The 21239-nt window shown below is 41.9% G+C and overlaps 1 protein-coding gene across 2 annotated transcripts in view; it reads left to right on the top strand.

The window, feature by feature from the left end:
• Positions 1-21011, top strand: part of CHN2 (chimerin 2) — a 194124-nt gene extending 173113 nt beyond the window's left edge. For both annotated transcript variants that reach the window (XM_039524781.1, XM_039524782.1), the window contains 3 exons: positions 10306-10443; positions 14916-15021; positions 19231-21011. In XM_039524781.1, coding sequence (XP_039380715.1) covers positions 10306-10443; positions 14916-15021; positions 19231-19402 — 416 coding nt within the window. In that variant the 3' untranslated portion in view covers positions 19403-21011. The remainder of the gene's footprint in view (positions 1-10305; positions 10444-14915; positions 15022-19230) is intronic.
• The last annotated feature ends 228 nt before the right edge of the window (positions 21012-21239 follow it).

Consider the following 21239-nt stretch of genomic DNA (forward strand, 5'->3'; position numbering starts at 1 on the left):
AACCGCCTTGCTACGTGTTGCTGGTACTGTACTCCGCGTTCACACATTTGGCAATGGCAGCTCCCTCTCGCTTCTACCAAACTGTGTTGGAGACATGGAGCACAAGTATAACGATGTGGTTCTGCTCTTCCTCACTGGACAAATGTTCCTGCGGTGCAGTACTGGATACTGGACAGAATGAACCCACATAAATTTGAGTCAGCAAAGACAGTTTACTGAGTCAGGGGGGATGAAATCCAGTAGGATCCCAAGAAACAGGTGTGTTGAGTGCTGGGAGTGCAATAGTATGCCCATGGGAGGGCCACCGCTTCTGGTCCTGGAGAACCATCATGGCGTGGTGGGATCCTGTTGTTTTGGAAAGCTGGGCTGATTATTAGTGGCTGCAGCACTTCAGAGTGAGGAAGCAGACCTTCATGGAATTGTACAAGAAGCTTGCACTAACTCTCCAATGCCAAATCATTTGATTTTGGAAACCCATACCCCAGTGCAAAAGTGGGTGGGTATCACCCTTTGGAAGCTGGTAACACCTGACAGCTACAGGTCAGTTGCAGACTAATTCAGGGTTGGGAAGTCAGCTGTTGAGGCAGTGGTTGTACAGGTTTGCCAGGGTATCAACACTGTGATCTACCCAGGAGTGGTTGCCAGAGCCAAAATCCCTGAAATGGTAGGGGGTCTTTCAGAAGGTGAGGTTGCCAAACTGTGCAGGGGCATCAGTGGAACACATATCCCAGTACTTTGCCCACCCAAAGGGGCCAGTGACTACATGAACCACAAAGGTCACTATTCACTGGTTCTCCAAAGCTTAGTGGACTACAAGGGTCAGTTCATGAACGCGAATGCTGGGTACATAGGAAAAATCCATGACACCAATGTGCTTAGATGGTCAGGGCTGTACCACAGAGGGGAAGAAAGGACTTTATTCCCCTGAAACTATGTGATTCTATATGGTATTTCTGTGCTGACTTTTATTCTGGGGACCCCACAAACTCACTCCTACCTGTGGCTCATGGAACGTCAACGTGACATCACCAACCCCAGAAAAAGGAAGTAGCTGCAGGATAGTGGTGGTGGTGGCATGCACCTTTGGGTGCCTGAAAGCCCTTTGGTGATGCTTGCAGACCTGTCCGGCTATCTTTGTGGCCGGCACATTTTGGATTATTGTGGCATGCTGTGCCTTGCACAATGTATGTGAGGCTAAGGGGGAATACTTCCGCAGCAAGTGGGCACAGGACAGATCTGTTGTTCAAAGCCTCTACAGGCAGCCAGATCCTTCCCCTGTGTGCATAGCTCCTGGTTCCCGACGAGCCAGGGAAATTAGCGATGCTGTGTGCTCATACGTCATGGAACACTGGGGAGCCAGAAGACTCTGCCAAGGGATGTTAATGTGACCCTCTGGTGCAGCTGGAAAAGCTCAACAGACCATTGCCATATACTTACATTGTGAGATACCTCAATGGGTTTCAGTCCCCTGCAGTTGATGTTACTGTACTAACTGAAAGCAGACAACTGAGGAACAGCCCTCAAGGTTAATACCGTAGCCCGTGGTTTTGTGAGGCGAGCTTTAATGCAATTTAAAGGCATCATTGAGCAATGTGTTTGTTATATGTTAACTGCTGTGTTTGGGGTTGCTGTATGGGATGCACTTAAGCATTGTTAATGTTATTTTTTAAAAGTTCTGCAATATTTAGGGAGGGAATTCACACATTCCTTGCACAAAAAATATTTCCCTATCAGCTGTTATGCATGAGTACTCTCATGATTTCTAGTGGTAACTATTTGGTGTGGTGAGGGGTCTTAAATGCACTGCTCAATGTCCTATATTTTCACTGTTAATTTATTTTTGTTTCTTTTGTCTGTATTATCAATTAAGTTGTTAACAAAGCCATAAAGACATCTCAGGTGACTCCTCTTCTGTTTTTTATTCTGGCGCTTTTGGACAGCGACAGTTGTTTCACAGTTTACTTCACTGTAATGAACTCTGGGTGTTTTGTTTCTTTGTTCAACATTAGGAAATTCATGGCTGGTAGGGGCCAGGGGCGTAGGAGGGACAGAATTCATTGCATTGCTTTGGCCCCACACTTGTAGAAATCACAGTCAAGTGCTGTGAATCCTGCAGACTCCTCCCTAACGTGTGGAAAACTTGTTGATCATACTCAGAAAGCCAGGTGCACACACAAGTGATGTGAACAGTAACTTTTATGGACAAACATACATCAGACATAGAGCTAAAACAGTTTGTAACAAGATCAAATACACAACAACAACAGGTCAGATTCCTTCAAAGGTGGTCAAACATTAATGTCTTTGAATATGTCTCCTTGCCCTTCCCCTCTCCCTGACAAGGGAGGAATGGCTTCAAAATATTGGAGGGTGGGGGTGGAGGGGGACAAATGGGGATGTCTTCAGTGTGGGATTTGGGGACTGTACACAAGCTGGTCTACCGGAACTGGATCAGGCTCATCGTTCCCCTCCTGAATGCTCTGGGGGGTTCCCCTCCTAAGGGGTTTCAGGTGCCTGCAAAGGATGTTATGCCAGGCATCGAGCATGTTCCTTCCTGTCAGGGTTGGTGGTGGGATTCACTGCCTCAGCAGCAGCCTGGCAGGCCACTGGAGGAGGACTAGGAGAAGGAGGGGCTGCTGTTTGTTCATGCAGAGGAGCAGGTGCTGCAGAAGCAGGCCGCCAGCGATTGGACTATGGGTTTTCTGAGTGCATGATCCTGTTCCCTCTGCACATACTCCCATTGCCTGTGCAACTCTCCATTTTCAGGAAAGCCTTAACTATGCCTAAGAGCCCAATCCTTCCTTGCTCTAAGAAACTTGAACTGCTCCTGACTTCCATCTATGCCAATGAACAGGTCTTTCTCTGCGATCTCTGTGGTGCCACTCCTGCCTTTCCACTGGAATGGCTTCTTTGTTGGCATCGGAATGTCCTGCCAAGTCAAAGACAAGGGTAACATTATATTGCATTTTTCCTTGGAAAGTAACTATATCCCCCCATATATCATGCAATTGTGCTATGAAAGCCACAACACTGATACATTTTAGAATCCTGGGAATGCAGCTGTTACAACCTCCTTCCTTCAGACTACTTTTGCAGCCCATTAGGAAGGAGCTGAGATTTAAAAAAATGGTAAGATGCCTGCAGTACTGCTGTTAAAGTGTTATAATGTTTACAGTGCATGGATGGACCACTTGAGGTGGTTTTTGGTTCCTTCAAGGGTAATGTTACCAAGGCCTGGTCTACACTAAGGGTGGGGGTTGAACTAGGGTACGCAAGTTCAGCTACGCGAATAGCGTAGCTGAACTCGAAGTACCCTAGTTCGACTGACTTACCCATCCATGGCTCCGTTGAACTCCGCGGCTCCAAGGTCGACTCCGCCACCGCCGTTCGTGGTGGTGGAGTTCCGGAGTCGACCGGAGCGTGCAGGGAGTTCGAACTATCGCGTCTTGATTAGACGCGATAGTTCGAACTCCAAGAAGTCGAACTCACCGCGTCGACCCGGACAGTGAGTATAGACCTACCTCAAGTCACCTTTTTGTTCTTTAAAGGCTGGCCGTCACTTGGAGAACATAGCAATTTTTAAAAGAATGGAGTGGAAAAAAGTAGTGGCTTTCCAGTCCTGTGGAGGACACCTGGCCACCTATGCCAGAGAGGTTTCTGATAATGGTGACCCATCTAAATATTACTGAGTGGTGGGGTTTAGTGGGCTACAAAGTTGGACCAAGCACATTTGCCCTGCTATTAAACATGAAGAACCATCTTGAATTTCTGCTACACCAAAAATTTGCTGAATTATGCTTACAGGACTGGGTGTCAGTTCAAGAGAAAATGGACTGTATTCTATGGTAGCAGATGGAGTTGCCATGGAAGAGGAACAGAGAACCACAGAAAACATCCACCCACCCCTTAATCCCCCCTGCGTCGCAAGAAAGTCCAGCCCCTGTGTCTAGTGAACAGCATTGAAAGGGACAGAGAAACAGACAGTGACTCCAGAAGTGTATTTTCTTCCCTACATTTTTGGATTAACACCACAAGTCAGTCACCTCTCTGCTGCTAAGGAGTCTGGCATTTGTGCAACCACTGGAGTGGATGCTTCCCCCACCCTTGCTTCTCCTGGTTTCTGCAGAGCAGCTCAGCATGGGGAGAGGCTAGACACCAGGGACTGGGAATGGTACAAAGCATTTGAAGTGGTCACAGGGAGAATGGACTGCTCTGATGTTCCTCAGACAACCGAACTGTTCCCTTTGTCTTCCCAGACGTACACAAGGCCTGCACACAAGGAACTAAGCACCCCCATCCCCCTTCCATTTGGCTCCGATTCATAAGAGGAAGGAAAGATGGGATATGGGGTGGGAGAGGAATGATGTTGGGTCATTGTACAACCATACATGTCATGAAACTGTTCTTTCCCCATTTGGGGCCTTTTAGCATTAAGCCTCCCTCTTCTCTTCCCCTGTTTTGAGCAGCACAGGGACTATTGCTGCCAGTGATGGCCAAGAAATGCTCAGATACAAGGGCACAGGGACTGCTTGTTAATAACCTGTTATGGCTTCTGCTAAATGCTTTATAGTGGTTCATGGGATTTCGATAAAATCATTGGTTTAAAACTGTGCGCTGATCCGGGACCATGTTGGGGGTGGGGGGGTTGGGCTGAGGCATGTGTCACCAGAGCAAGAGGGGATATTATCAGAAAGGGTGGGGGTCCGTTGTAAAACGTACCAATGTCAGATTCTGGGGTCCTCAGGCTTCTTGGTAGAGGGGCTTCTTCAACCAGGACTGCCCGGTAGAGGTGCAGAATCACATGCTCCTCTTCCTCTGTCTCTCTTGGGGCTTCCTCTGGGAATTCCTCTGAGATCTCCGCTACCTCCTCACCCTGCCCATCATCAGTCCCATCTGATGATGAGGCCAGCAGGATTGAGGAGGGGCTCACGAGTCCATTCAGGCTCTGTACTTGCAATCCTGGAGAGCTCCCAGTCCAGCTCATCGTAGCATGGGTATGTGCTAGGTCCACTCCTGGAGCAATTGCTGGAGTCCTTCACCCTCCAGTACAAGAGCCTGGTGTGCTTCATGTGCACCCAGCACTGGGATGGAATCCAGTGAATGCCAGCCATCTCCAGCCTCTGTGAAATCTCCTGGTACAGGTGAGTGTTCCTGCCAGCTGGTGAAGGCGTGAAAGACAGTCTGCTCCGAGCACGCGATGAGCACCCAGGTGTGCTCCAGAGACCAGGCAGTTGCTGTCAAACCACGAACACCTGTACTGATCAATCGATTTTAGCAGAAAACTGTTCTGTGGGAGTCAGGATAGGTTGCTACTACTGCTGGCAAGTGGCTTTCAGGGACCTTTATACTTTCCATTAAGGGTCATGCAGCAAAATGATCAGTGCACTGTGGGAATGACCCTGGAGTACTATTGCTACTCATGCCCTGGTATACGTCCCTTGCCCCTGTCTACGCTACACTGTAGAACAAGTGCAGGGTCATGCCACAGCGGAGGTGCTTACATACCCACACCCCTCATGCGTGCTAGCTGTCATGCACTAGACTGTCCATCAGGAATGTGCCTCAGGGTTTCAGATGTGGACAATAGGGGGGTTATGGCACAAAAACACACATGTATCTGTGTTCAGTCTCAAGTGTAGATGCCCCTACATACACACACAAAATGCAGCTTTCCTTGTATACCTAGCACCTTACCATATTTGTGAGAGGATATTTCCTCTCTTTCCTTGTGTATGATATATCATCCTAATCCTCTCCCATCTATGGTATTTCCCTCCTGCTTTGTTTCTTCAAATATTATTTTTGCATTTTATACTGTTTTTCTTTTAAAAAACAAACATTTAAAATGGTGTAGATCACATTATCTTAGAAATACTTTGTATCTGAAGTTTTCCTTGTTTGGCAGAAAATTCCTGTAACGGCTACACTAGCTAAGGAAAACTAACCACAAAAGGAGGGATTCTGAAGTGATCATGCTCAAAGTATAACTTACAGACATTAAGAGGATGGCTTATTGTTTCTGTGTTGGATGCTGGCATCTTTTCTGCTGCCACTGTTCCCACACATACAAATCTTGTTGCTCTGTGTGAGCTGTGTCTCCACATCATGACTGTAGCAGCCTGTATGGAACTTGTAGGGAGAAGCACAAGTTGCAGGAGGGAAGAGTTTGGAGGAGGCACCAGGAAGTCAGTCTGTGTGCACATGGCTAGAATGTTAGCTGCAGTTGCAGCATCTCTGTAAATATTTCTCTTAAAAAACACTGTTAGTTTACACACATGGAATCAGTTCATTTAATTACCCTGAACACAGTACTAACAATGATCTAAGAGGAAACGATTTTACTAAAACTTTTAAGACACACATCATCTTCGTCAGGCTATAGGAAATGAAATGCGATAGAATGTTATAGAAAATCTTGATTAACACTATGTGTCAAACTCTGCCATAGAATAGCAGAGTTCCTGTTGACTTAAACTGGACTTGCAAGGGTACAATGAAGGCAGAATTTTACCCCCAGTGCCATAGGATTCTTAAAGGGACAGTGTCTTGTTCCTACAGAAGCATTACAACATAAATCAGAAAGGAAACTGAAACTTAGAAGTTAAAGTCACTGGCAGAGAATGTTATCTCTGGATATATTATCTCAGGTTGGTAAATGCTGATGAAGCTGGGATATTAAACAGGAGATATGCCTAGTTCTTACATACAGTAAGTTCCTTTATACAGCCAAACGGTGTAAATGGGCCTTAGTGTAAATGAGAATTAGGCTTATTGAGGTTGTGACAATGTTCTGTTTCAGCAATTTTTAACTAGAATAAGAGGAATAATAAGGATTTATTTAATCTAATGAATGCGGATGCTGTAGAGCAACAGTCGTTCTCTGTACTGCTGTGGACCTGCTGCATTCTGATGGCATAGAAAATACTCATTGTGCAATTTGTCCACAGAGATGCCATTGTAGTAAATGCATTTTTGGCCTTTTATTTGTTGTTGTTTCTTTGATTGGCTGGCACAACACATATTTGTTATAGTATTATGCTGTTAAATGTTACTTGGACCATTCAAAAGCATCCTGACTTTTATTGACATTCATGTAAACTGTGTGCAAGTGTCTTTGTTTTACTGGATTTGGAGTTTGACAGTTTTTTTTCAAAGGATCAAATCCTAAAGTCTTTAACTTAGGCAAATCTCACGACACTTGATTTAGCACAATAAGACCATTGGGCAAGGACCTTTGAAGGAAAATGCAGTTTTAGTGTAAGTGTAATTCAACACTGAATGTGCATAGTTTAGATTTGTGGAAGGTAATACCAGTTCTGATCTCTTTCCCTATAAATTATTATTTATAGCCCGTCTAAAATGTGCTGTGCCCTTTATACAACAAAGAAAAGACATGGTCCTTGACTTGAAGAGTCCAAATTTAGACATAACAGGAGGTTTGGGAAGAAGGGAAAGAAGAGTTGTTGGATGGGAAAAAAGCACAGAAAAACTTAAGTTGTGCTATATTATTGTGTGCTAAATGAATTACATTTTTACAGATTAGTACACAAAAACTTTTGGTATTGACATCATAACAGCTGCTATAGGGCAATTTATCTGATTGCACAGCTGTGGACAATTTTGGTAATACAGAAAGAAAAAGGTATTGTAAAATGAATTAGGTTCCTTTAAGTTAATAGCACTAATGCTCTGCTGTTTTACATTTTGTCCTTAACTCCACTTGCTATGAGTTAACCCTTCTTCCTTAATGGCTTTGAACGTTGCTAAAAAATTTAAATACAAATCCAGCCATCCTGGGAAAATAGAAAATAAGTGTAGCTTGCCAGAGTTGCTTTAATGGTGGGAGGGAACGGACCATCAATAGGTATCCATTGGAGAAGATTTTAAATTTGTGACTTTTCATACAACAGAAATCTATTTTTATTCCCTTATACTTTCAAAAATTTTCTTGAGTTGCATTTTTTATAGACTTATGTTTATTTTTGAAGTGCCACAGTCTTTTGAAACAACTCATTTTGTGATTCATGGGCTAACATGCTTTTGTTACAGTGATCTTCAAGCAAAGATAGAAATAAAATGTATGTTTGTGTGGCATTTGATGCAGCTAGAGTGCCAGTTTAAGGATGCTTGCTATACTACACTGTAAAAACATTGACTAAATAGCACTTCCAGTTAGTATACTAGTGACCTTGCTGTTAAATAAAGACAAGTAATGGATGCAACTTTCAGATTTGCCATATCTGTTTGATGCAGCTGCTGACTTCTTGAAAGCATCTGTTTTCAGTGTAGCATTTTTAGCATTCAGCGTACAGCAATTAAATAGAGCTGTCCAAACAATGTTTTATAATACTAATGCTACTGTGCCAAGTATGTGTGGATAAACAAGACATTGGGGCAGAGTAACCATTCTGTTAGGGGTATGGATGCTGTGTTAAATTAAATACTGATGTATGTGTTCAGACTACTCAGCTATATCAAAAAAGGCTGTTTATTTTAAACACTAAGCATATAATCTCCTCTTGATGAGTACATGTAGCTCCTGTTAGTGCTAATGAGAGTTATGTGCATGCATTAGACAGAAGAACAGATTCCTTCAAGATTAATGCCATAGGTTTGTACAGAACGTCTAGAATCAACACAAGCTGTTTTCTCTTGCAGTGAAAAAAATAAACAGAAGCATGTTTACAGTACATTCCCTCTTAAGAAAGATTGTCGCCAGCACCTTAGGAGCAGTACACACACACACATTATCTATTTTAGGTACTTATATGGCCCCCATTACCCTAGTATCCCAGCTCCTCACTATGTTTCATGTATTTATCCTCACAACACCCCTATGAGGCAGGGAAGTACTACTGTCATGGGGTACTGAAACATGGAGAAAATAAGTGTCTTGCCCAAGGTCATACAGTGAGTCTGGGTGGAGCAGGGAATTAAACCTGGACCTCCCAAGTCCCAGGCTGCCACCCTAACCACTGGACTATCCTTCCTCTCTCTTGTGGATGGGCATACTGGGTATGGCATATTCACCTTTCACTGGGGCTGGTTGAAAAAGGCAAAGAGGAGAGCAAGCGTGTCACTTTCAGGTGCAGGGCAGAGAGAGAATGCCATGAGTCCTGAGCAGTTCTCAAAGTGAAGAAAAATGTGGACATTGTGGTACTGAAACGAAGGGTGGAGAGAGGAAGCTATACACACACACCCCCAGAGGTGTCCATATAATCTGACACGGGTGTGGCCAGTTTCTGAGAAAAGGAAGGGGTGTTTCTGAAGCACAAAAACTAGTCCTTTTCTCCAACTCTTCAGTGGGGTGGAAGGAAAAGAGGTCTTTACAGACATAACAAATGCTGACTTTTGGAAAAGGGCAAGTCAGTGCCTAATGGAAAAATGTCTGCAAATAGTCATTTGAACTTGAAAACTAACTTTGATTCAGCTATGTTTGCAATTCGTTCATTTTCCTTTTCAGCAGGCATTCCAGTGGTCAAGCTTTGCTAGCATCAACTGATTGAAAGGGAGTTCTGAATCATTCTGCAGCAATATATGAAATTCAAAATGCATGTAATTTTGGTTACATAAGTTACGTCATCATTTAACAAACAATACCACATGACTTACGTAGCTAAATGCCATGGCGGGACTATTTAAATTGAGATATTTACCAGAAACTGTTCACCTGCTGTTTGGATAGGAAAACAAATTTAGAAGACAACAAAAAATTTCAAAGCAACAAGCAGAGTCTGTGATCTGCTTATCATTGTGCCCCAGCAAATAGATCATGTGATTATGATTCAAAAGAGCAGGGTTCTTTTCCAAATTGTTATTTGTCTGCTTGGTAACCTTGAGCAAGTCACTTCACCGCTGTGTGCCTCGGTTTCCCCAATTGTAAAATACAGTTATCTCCTTTGTAAATGGCTTTGAGATCTGTGTGTAAAAAGTGCTATATAAAAGCTAGCTATTAGAATGTTATTGTCAACATTTAACAAACAGGCAGAATTCAGCAGTTGCATTATTCATCCTGAATTTTTGCACTCAGCATTAGAAATCCTACATGTGATGGTATGCTGTAGATTTTGGTGTTGTATTTACCAGTTTATATTGAAGCTATGAACAATTAAGTCTTGCAAAAAGTGGAGGAAATACTAATCATTGATATACTGGAGAATCGGTGATTATATGTTTGTTTCAAATGCTGTCTACAGATTATTTCTTGTAAGGATGGAAGGAATAAACCTTAATCAGTATTAAGGAGACAAAGCCTTGCTGAAGTAAAATTGTGCTATTTTAACAATTTTCTTGCTTCTCTTCTAGATGGCGACAAGGCTGATATCTCTGCAAGCTTATATCCAGACATAAACATTATTGCTGGAGCACTGAAGCTATATTTCAGAGACTTGCCGATTCCTGTAATCACCTATGAGACCTACTCCAAGTTTATAGAGGCAGCAAGTAAGAATTGCATAACAATTCATATAATGTTAAATTACATTTTCTCCTAAAAAATGTTTTTTATTAAAAAAAAAATTCAAGCCTTTCCAACAAAGTGGAAGCAAGTACATTGCTTTGTTCATTGCTCTTTCATCATTTTCCTCTTTTAAATGGAATGTTTATATCAGTGTTGATATAGAGCTGTTCCCCTGCAGCTATGTATGGCTGTGTAAATCAGGGTAGCTTCTCTGGAGTCAAGGGAGCTACAGCTTACAGCAGCTGAGGATCTGAGCCAATCTGTTTACTGTAATGGGAGCTGTTTATGCAGTTGTCTTAAAAAATACAGTTCTGCTTTAAAGGGATTAAACCTTTAGGGATTAAACCTGCTTTAAGGCATTGGGAGATCCCTAGGGACAGGAAAGGAAGCATCTTTTCTCTATTCTACGAGCTACAAAGTAGTAATGGAACTGTTCCTCAGCTGCTATTCTATTCACAGGGCAGAGTAGCTGCTATAATGCCTGTTCCTTTACACACCCAAGACTAGAATAGTCAATGACTCCACCAGGTCCTGCTTTTCATACCCCAGGCCCCAATTGCCATTGTGAGGGAGCATGCAGTGAGCCCCTATGAAGCTGGGCTTTATGGGAAGCAGTGGATGCACATCCCCTGTATTAGTTCTCATGTTCTCTGCTCCCCTTGTGCAGCAGAACAGCACTGGCTCCAAAGCAAATCTGGCAGAGGAAGAAGCAGGATTTGCCCCCAAGTTTCTTTGTTAATGGTACTGTGTTATACATGATGACATTCCATTATAAAAACTTGCTGAAATAGAACTGCACTGGAACTAGGTTAGTGCACAACTCTGAAAAGATTCCAGAACAAATCCATTTAAGATTTCAAGTTAGAAATCATGCATTTTTTAAATAACTGAGTCCCATTTATTTTAAAACTGTACTTTAGAGCAAAGAACATAAGAACGGCCATACTGGGTCAGACCAAAGGTCCATCTAGCCCAGTATCCTGTCTTCTGACAGTGGCCAATGCCAGGTGCTTCAGAGGAAGGCACAGAACAGGAAATTATCCAGTGATCCATCCCTTGTCGCCCATTCCCAGCTTCTGGCAAACAGACACTAGGGCCACCATCCCCGCCCATCCTGGCTAATAGCCATCGATGGACCTATCTTCCATAAATTTATCTAGTTCTTTTTTGAACCCTAATATAGTCTTGGCCTTCACCACATCTTCTGGCAAAGAGTTCCACAGGTTGACTGTGGGTTGCATGAAGAAATACTTCCTTTTGTTTGTTTTAAACCTGCTGCCTATTAATTTCATTTGGTGACCCCTAGTTTTTGTGGTATGAGAAGGAATAAATAGCACTTCCCTATTTACTTTCTCCAAACCGGTTATGATTTTAAAGACCTCTATGATATCCCCCCTTAGTCATCTCTTTTCCAAGCTGAAAAATCCCTGTTTTATTAATCTCTCCTCATATGGCAGCTGTTCCATACCCATAATCATTTTTGTTGCCCTTTTCTGAATCTTTTCCAATTCCAATATTTCTTTTTTGAGAAGGTGCAACCACATTTGAATACTGCATTCAAGATGTGGGCATACCATGGATTTATATAGAGGCAATATGATGAATAGATAAGACAGAAAGTCTTTCCTAATGATTCACAACATTGTTAGCTTTTTTGACTGCCACTGCACACTGAGTGGATATTTTCTGAGAATTATCCATAATGACGCCAAGATCTTTCTTGAGTGGTAACAGCTAATTTAGACCCCATCATTTTGTATGTAACATTGGGGTTATGTTTTCCAATGTGCATTACTTTGCATTTATCAACATTTGTTGCCCAGACACCCAGTTTAGTGAGATCCCTTTGTAACTCTTCGCAGTCTGCTTTGGACTTAACTATCTTGAGTAGTTTTGTATCATCTGCAAATTTTGCCACCTAATGTTTACCCCTTTTTCCAGATCATTTATGAATAAGTTGAACAGTACTGGTCCCAGTACAGACCCCTTGGGGACACCGCTATTTACCTCTTTCCATTCTGAAAACTGACCATTTATTCCTACCCTTTGTTTCCTATCTTTTAACCAGTTACTGATCCATGAAAGGACCTTCCCTCTTATCCCATGACAGCTTACTTTGCTTAAAAGCCTTTGTTCAGGGACCTTGTCAAAGCCTTTCTGAAAATCTAAGTACACTATACCCATTGGATCATCCTTATCCATATGCTTGTTGATCCTCTCAAAGAATTCTAATAGATGGGTGAGGCATGATATTCCTTTACAAAAACCATGTTGAATCTCCCCCAACAAATCATGTTCATCTATCTGTCTGATACTTCAGTTATTTACTATAGTTTCAACCAGTTTGCCCAGTACTGAAGTTAGGCTTACTGGCCTGTAATTGCTGGGGTCACCTCTGGAGCCTTTTTAAAAAATTGGTGCCACATTAACTGTCCTCCAGTTGTCTGGTACAAAAGCTGATTTAAATGATAGGTTACATACCACTGTTAATAGATCTGCAATTTCACATTTGAGTTCCTTCAAAACTCTTGGATGCACAGGTGCTGGAGCACCCACAAGGAAAAAAATGGTGGGTGCTCAACACTCACTGGCAGCCCCCATATCAGCACTCCCCCTCCCCACAGTGCCTCCAGCTCACCGGCAGCCCCACCAATCAGCCCCTCCCACCTGCCATGGATCAGCTGCTCCACAGCATGCAGGAGGCACTGCGGGGGGGAGGAGAGAGAAGCGAGGGTGCAGCCCGCTCAGGGGAGGGGGCAGAACAGGGCAGGAAGAGGCAGGCTTGGGGTGCAACCTTGGGGGAAAGGGTAGAGTGGGGCCTGGGACAGGGCTGGGGTGGGGGGCAGCACCCTCTGGTACATTAGAAAGTTGGCACCTATGCTTGAGTGAATACCATCCAGTCCTGGTGTCTTATTACTGTTTAGTTTATCAATTTGTTCCAAAACCTCCTCTAATGACACCTCAATCTAGGACAGTGCCTCAAATGTGTCACCTAAAAAGATTGGATCAGATTTGGGAATCTCCATCACATCCTCAGCCATGAAGACCAATACAAAGAATTCGTTTAGTTTCTCCGCAATGGCCATATCGTCCTTGAGTGCTCCTTTAGCATCTCAATCATCCAGTGGCCCCATTGCTTGTTTAGCAGGCTTCCTGCTTCTGATGTACTTTTTTTGCTATTACTTTTTGAGTCCTTGGCTATTCCTTAAATTCTTTTTTGACCTTTCTAATTATATTTTTACACTTCGCTTGCCAGAGTTTATGCTCATTTCTATTTTCCTCAGTAGGATTTAACTTCCACTTTTTAAAGGATGCCTTCTTGAAGCATGGATAAGCAATAAGCATAATGTTCTTAACTATTCCCTTTTCCCTTCCTCCTTGCCACACAGTCTCAATATCATCACAGGCCTCTCACTTACGCTCCTCTCTCTTTCTTCCCTCATCACATGAAATTCTTCAAGCTTGTCATTAATCTTATAAATAACATGCTCAGATCAACTTACCAGCATCAATTTACTAATCTTTTAAAAAGCATGACAAAGATTTTTAGCCTTCTGAGGTTCAATCTGTTTGTGCTCCTAAGTTTTGATGAAAAATTATGTAGCAAATATAACTTTGACTTGAAACATATAATGCCATATTCTTCTTATATATTTCCTGACTAGATAGTTGGACATTGCCAAATAATATTTTAAGTTACCATCACAATTCCAACATCACCATTATCTAGAATACAATACATGATTTTGTGATGTTGTTTGATTTTAGTTTCATTAGCAAATTTTTAGTACAGTCCACTGCCTCAAAGGATATATTTCATGTAAATTCCCATTGCAAGGAACTCATGCAACCTGTGCAGGGCTTGGATGTGAATTAGTATAGCTTACCCCCCGTTGGTCATTGCATACCAGAGGCCACCCATGCTGCCTATATAAGAACTGTGCGAGTGCCAATCAGCATCTGCTCAGTGCAATGGCTGCCTGTCTCCTCACCTGCTAGGTGTAGTGCTGTGTTCTTGGAATAAAGCCTGATACTGCTTCAGCTGAACCTGAATCTGTTGTGTTATCTTGTTCCAAGACACCCATCTTTCTTTGACAGATAGTCCAGATATCACATAAAATCAAAGGCTAGATGGAGGGTAGATGCAAGTCAGAATATTAAAAATACTATAAGAGAAGGCTCAGGTGGTGTAGGCAGACATGCAGGCATAAAAGTAATTACACAAAGTCTCAGTTGTTGATTGCTTGACAGGTTAAAACCATTTTTTAGCTATCTTGGCATCCTTGCAAAAACACTCCATATATAAATGTAATATTTATCCCCAGCTGCACATTCAAGAACTGGACTATACCATCTGTCCTTATAAATGATTCTGTAACATTATTGTAGCTTCTTGCATTATTGCCTATTTGTGTGTGTAAAACTACTGACATTAATTCTGTTTTGTGTTTTACAGAAATCTCCAATCCTGATGAACGATTAGAAGCTGTCCATGAAGTGCTGATGCTACTTCCTGCTGCACACTATGAGACACTTAGATATCTAATGATTCATCTCAAAAAGTAAGTCAGTTTGCATACAGAATAACCCTTGAACAGCTTACATCTTTCTACTTTGACACAGAGATATAATAGAAAGCAATTCTAAGCCTCCAGCCCAAAGGTTAAAACTACACTGCTACAAATAAGGTGAGAATAAACAAGCAAGAAGAGTAACTTTGCACTTACAAAGCATAGTGCCTTCCATCAGCAAATCTCAATATATGTTAGAAATGTTAATTTAGTTTTGTAATGACCACACACAAAAGAACAAAATACAATAATTTTCCTACGTGAGACATAATAAATAATTAGGTACACTTTGTAATACAACTGTAGTTACAGATGTAGTTAACAACTGTTCTTTGTGTATGTGTCAGGGTGGACCTCATTGTAGGGGATCCATGCAAGACTGGAACTTCTCTAAATAGCTGTGTCCATCAGGGCCACACAGGGTCTTCTTGGGCTTCCATAAAAGTGCACTAAGGGTAAACCTCCCTCATTTTCCTCTTTCCACCAATGGGAGTCAGATGGAACCTGGCAAGTATCCAACCCACTAATTCTTATTTTTGACTAAGCCTTCTGAAAATCCTCTTTAGAACATTTCTGGTGACCTTGATTTTTGACTGCTGTGATCACTTCGACCCATCTGGACTTGGTACTGACTGACTGCTAAACCCCTGTACAAATCCCCCTGTAGAGGGATCCTTAGCATGGTGGACTCAAAACCTGTGGTCTTCACATACTGTCCATCCTATGATGGCCAAAGTCTCTTAAAAAATGGCCACAGAAAGTTCCTCAGCTGTCTAGGAAAGTCTCATATTCTCAGCAGATACTCAGTGTGCATGTCATTCTCTGCTAGGACATGTGAGACATGAGGCTGAAGCTCCATCTTCTGGAACAATCCATGAAGGTCTCCTCCGACCCTGAGGAGACAAGCTCTAAAATCCTGGTAGTAGACAAACCAGCATCATCCAGTGCCCCATTTAGCAGACAAGCTACCTTGAAGACTAGCACAGAGAAAACAGCACTGACACCCCAGCACCGAAGCTGACCTCAATATCAACAGTATCAAAATGGGCACAAAGACCTCCAGTGTTGAAGTCCAGCATGTACAGGGACTTCTTGAAACACAGAGGCAAAGACTCCAGATGGAGCTTAGCATCCTCCCATACCACATAGCACGAAGCCTCTGGAGATAAATCCAATCCATCAAGTCCAGCACAGTTCAAGGGTTGGGGAGAATGAGCCAAAAACCCCACTGGCACCAATCGGGGCTCCAGTGATGCAACCCTCAGCATCAAAGCAGAACACAGAGAATGAGCTCAAGGGAGAACTGGAACAGCCATCAGTGCTGAAGCACCTGTAGGTACCAACACAGACCCTGGTAGTGGGAGTCCCACACTTGGATGCTGTCTCTGGGGGAGATCTACCCCTCCTCACTATCACCAGGGCATATGTTCACCCCATCTTCAAGTAGTAAGCCTTCTCTTCTGAGATCAGCGGTCAACACCACAGAATAGTCTTCTGGCTTTCTTTGCAGGACCCTGCCACTATCAGTCACCATGGCCCTACTGGTGTTACTGGGGTCCACCATCTCGTGCATCAAAAAGCCACTCTCCACTACACTCAAGGAAGAGGTCATTCTCCCCATCAGCATCTCTGGCCAGACCACCTACACTGGAGTACCAGGAGGAACCAGATTCAGGGACAGAGCAACAACAGTGCCCTGTATCACCACCAAAGGCCCTCATCTTCATCTCCTGACAAAGCAGTATCCTCAGCACTGGTACCAGAACCTCATGACTATAAACACTCCAAAATCTCCATGTGAAGACTGTTGGAACTCTGGCAATGGAGATGGCAGTGATAATCAGAGAAATTCCACAAGCTATTTGATATCGTGTCAGCTTCTGGTCCAGCCAGGATTGTCTTTCCCATAAACAGAGGACTGCTTGACCCTCTTATGGGCTTATGGCAGATGCTGTCTATGATAGCATCCACTGCGAAGCATATCAAGAAGAGGAACCAAATATCTCCAGTGGGATTTGAGTACTTCTATACTCACCCAGCCTGGGCTCTTTAGTTGTGTCGGAAGTACAAGAGAAATCTAAGAGTACCCCCAAGGATCCCAAATGGCTCACCCTATTTGGGAGAAAGTCGTACTCCTTTGCTTCTTTACAGCTGTGTGTAGCTAACTGCCAGGGATTTCTGACCCGGTATGACTTCCTAACATTGGGCAGGATGTCACACTTCCTTGAAAACGTCCCACACAAGAGCAGGAAAGAGCTAAGGGACATAATTAAGGAAGGTCAATTAGCAGCTATGGTGGATGCTTCCAACACCTCAGGAAGATTGTTGGCCATTGCATTGACAATGCAGAGAGAATCATGGTTCCAAGCATTGGGTATACCAAGAGAGGTACAGGACCCATAAATATATAGCAAGTGCACAGACAGTGCTCTGCACTTGCTAAAAGACTCAAAAGCCACAGAGATTGTCTCTTACAGGTTCATCCAAATTCTCATCCAAAGCAGGAATTCAACACCAGGAAGACTTACTCCTCCAAACAGAAAAGACATTCTGGTACAATACAGACCAAGTAGAGGCACCAATACTGAAAATCCTCAATTATATGCAGCTCCTAAAACAGGCTGGACTAGCATTTGGTTCTCTCAAGGTCCATCTAGCAGCAATGTTGGCATGTCACATGCCAGTACAGTTGCACTTGATCTTCTCTCATCCAGTGGTATCAACATTTCTTAAGGGCATCCTTCATATTTACCCTGCCATTAGAAACCAAACTCTTGTGGGATTTCAACATTATTCTGCTATAATTCATGGAGTTTCCCTGCATCACTTACCATCAAAATAGTCTTTTTGGTGACCTCCACTTCTGCCTGGAAAGTGAGTGAGTTCCAAGTCTTTGTGGCTGGACTGCCTTACAGATCTGTCTATGGGGACAGGGTGATGTTGAGACTACAACTCAAGTTCCTCTCTAAGATGGTCTTGATCTTTCTCCTGAACAAGTCTGTTACCTTGGCTGTGTTCTTTTCAAAGCTGCACTTGATGCAGGGAGAGAAGAAACTGCATGCCTTGAATGTAACCAGGGCTTTGCTATGTTACCTTAGTAGAACCAAACCTTTTGGGCTGCCTCTCTGCCTGTTTGTGGCCATTTCCAGCCCATCTAAGGCCAAGTCATCTCGTCACAGAGGATCTCCTAGTGGATCACACAGTTCATTTCCACCTGCTATCAGCTGGCTCCTTCTGAACATCGAGGTGCACTCTACCAGGGCACAGGCTGTTAAGCATTATACCCTTGACATGGCAGTCAGGGCAGACACCAGGTTCAGGGGGGCAGTGCTACAATCACTGTGTGACTGATATGGCTGGAACTCCTCACTTCAGCCGTTCTTAGAAGACACTCCTTGCCAGTCACCTACAGTGGGATCCACACTGACACATACTTGAAGAAAGAACGGTTACTTACCCTCCAGTAACTGTGTTTTTTCTAGTTGTTGTGTGTGTCGATCCCATGACACATCTCCAGCACCACTTTTGAAGTCCTAGGGTAACCAGTTTTGAATTGCGAGGGAACTGAGGTGAGGATTGCAGCCGCCGCACCCTTTATGCCCTTGACAAATGAGTATGAGGAGGCACAGGGCTCATGTATGACCCTGACAGACACAGCTATTCAAAGAAACTCCAGTCTCACATACCTAGGCACATGTGCACCAATGATGGGATCCACACTGACTACATCATCTCAAAGGACCATAGTTACTGGAGGGTACATAACCATTGTTTACAGTGTAATTATCTTGTGCTTATTCTTTTTGATAAAATAATTACTACTAATTCCTTCTAACTGGAAGTTTAACCACATGACTGAATCACTTCAATGTCATTCCTAATATATATTTTAAGAATCCACATATGGCAACTACATTGTATTTATACTGGAGTTATCAGTTTTGTGGTGAAGTTTCCATTTATATGAATAAGTAGCATTTAAAAGTTTTCCATAAGCAAAACCACGGTGAAATTGCACTGTAATTGCTGTGTAACTACAGTGAGATTAGTCACTAATGTGTAACCAAGATTGTATGTTGCAACGATGTCATTATCTAACAATGCTTGAAGCAAAGCAGTCCCATAACATAACGCTACTATATATTAGATTTTTCTAGTAAAGAAATTGCTACTTACTTATTTTATTTTTTCCTACTTTAGGGTTACCTTGAATGAAAAGGAGAATTTTATGAATTCTGAAAACCTGGGAATAGTGTTTGGACCTACTTTAATGAGACCTCCAGAGGACAGTACTCTTACTACCCTGAATGACATGCGGTACCAGAAGCTAATTGTGCAAATTTTAATAGAAAATGAAGATGTTTTGTTCTAAACAATGAAGTAGTAACTTCATAGCCACCTGCTTTGAAATTATTAGTTTAAAGGAAAGCCAACATTTCTTTATAGTTTAAAAAAAAAAAAAAAGGAAGAGAAAGTTCCTGGGCTGCACTTCACTTTCTGCAATATTGCAGATGAATGCCAAAATGTTTAATAAAGCCTATGTCTTATAGACATATGCATCTTTAAAAAAAAAAAAGGCAGAAAAAATCCTTTTGCCTTGCTTCATATGTATATTTGTTTTGAGAATCTGCAAACACTTTTACTAACTTAAGGAACACAAAACATATTTTAATATGGCTAGAGAAGCAAAAAGGTACTTAATCAGTGTTACTTGTATACAGCTATACATTTCCCCACTCTGTAAGACATAATTATATGTGTCAATTGTGAAACAGAACCAATATTACCAAGATATTTTACTTTAATTAGCTGCTAGAATGGCATTTTATTTTAGCAAACAATAATTCAATGTGATGCATTTTTTCCATGTATCCTCTCCTGCATTTTTGTTATGATATACTGAAAACATTTACCACTAGTGCAGTATTATCCTGACATACCTCTTTTATTGCAAATGTTTTAAAACAAAGACACATCTTTTTTTAAAATGTGTATTCTAACTTTCTTTAGGTTTTTGTTTATATTTTAGGCATTCTAAGATTGTATAGTCCATTGTTATATTTTCTAACAAGTATAGTCTTATCATTTCATTTTTTCCCATCCAAAATGTGGTGTTGAAAGTTTTCAGAAGTCTGGTGGTAGTATCAGTTTCACATGCCAGATGTTTCTTGGAGTACAGTAATGTGTAAGTTAAGTGATGCTGGGACACTGGATATTTTCTGGCCTTGTTGAAAAGTTAGCACTTTTGTTTTGCTTATGGTTTTTTTGTAAAAAAAAAAGCAATTTGTCATGTTTCTGTATTTATAAATGTACAGTAAATCTGCTGAAAATGTGAGTATTTCTCTTGAATGTGTTTTCTAATGGTTTGTTTTTAAAAACAAGAATGTGTAAGAAGTATGGGAGTTGATAAATTTAAATTTATTACCGAATTTATTTTCCTCCTCTCACAAATATTAACCTACATGGTTCGTAATCTAACTGAAACATATTTCTAATGTTAAAATGGTTTCTCAGCATGAGATTTTTCTAAAAACATAGACAGGCACCATACTTTACTACCAAACTTAATTTTCAGTATGAAAAGCTATACTCTCTTTGTGATTGTATGGATCAGATGCTTGATAACTCAGTGATACAGTTTTCTGAATTATTTCAGGGAGCATAGCTTTCTATTCAAATTGAAAAATGAGTGTAACTATGATAATTAAGGGGGAGGGAATACTGTAAATTTGTTGTTCTTTATAGACATTTTCAAGGCCTAGGTAGATTAACCCAGATTGCACAGCAGATGTTAAATAGTTCTGATTTGCTGATACTACTATAGATTGGCCTAAATTGTACAGGTTTATTTGTTGTAGGTTCTGTACTAAATATTGTCATAAAAATGATCTGGAAATGGCTTTATTTTGTGAAGTAAAATATGCTTTGTAATTTATGATAGTGTAAATGGAAGGAAAATCCCATTAAATGTGTTAAGAGTTCTGGCGTCTGTTTTGACCATATAGTAACCTGGGAAACAAACCAAACTCAGTTTCTGTCAGTCCTCTCATCATTGCTGAAAAGTTCATTATTGGTAAAACTCAAAACTAGTTTTACTGTCAATAGTTCTGAACTGGTAGTGGGATGCTCATACTTCTGCAGCTTCCTTTCTGAGCTCTGCCACCAAATTTCTATTCTTAGAAGGTCAAGTAAGCAGAGAACCAATATAT

The sequence above is a fragment of the Mauremys reevesii genome, linkage group 2, assembly GCF_016161935.1.
Source record: "Mauremys reevesii isolate NIE-2019 linkage group 2, ASM1616193v1, whole genome shotgun sequence".
Classification (NCBI taxonomy): domain Eukaryota; kingdom Metazoa; phylum Chordata; order Testudines; family Geoemydidae; genus Mauremys; species Mauremys reevesii.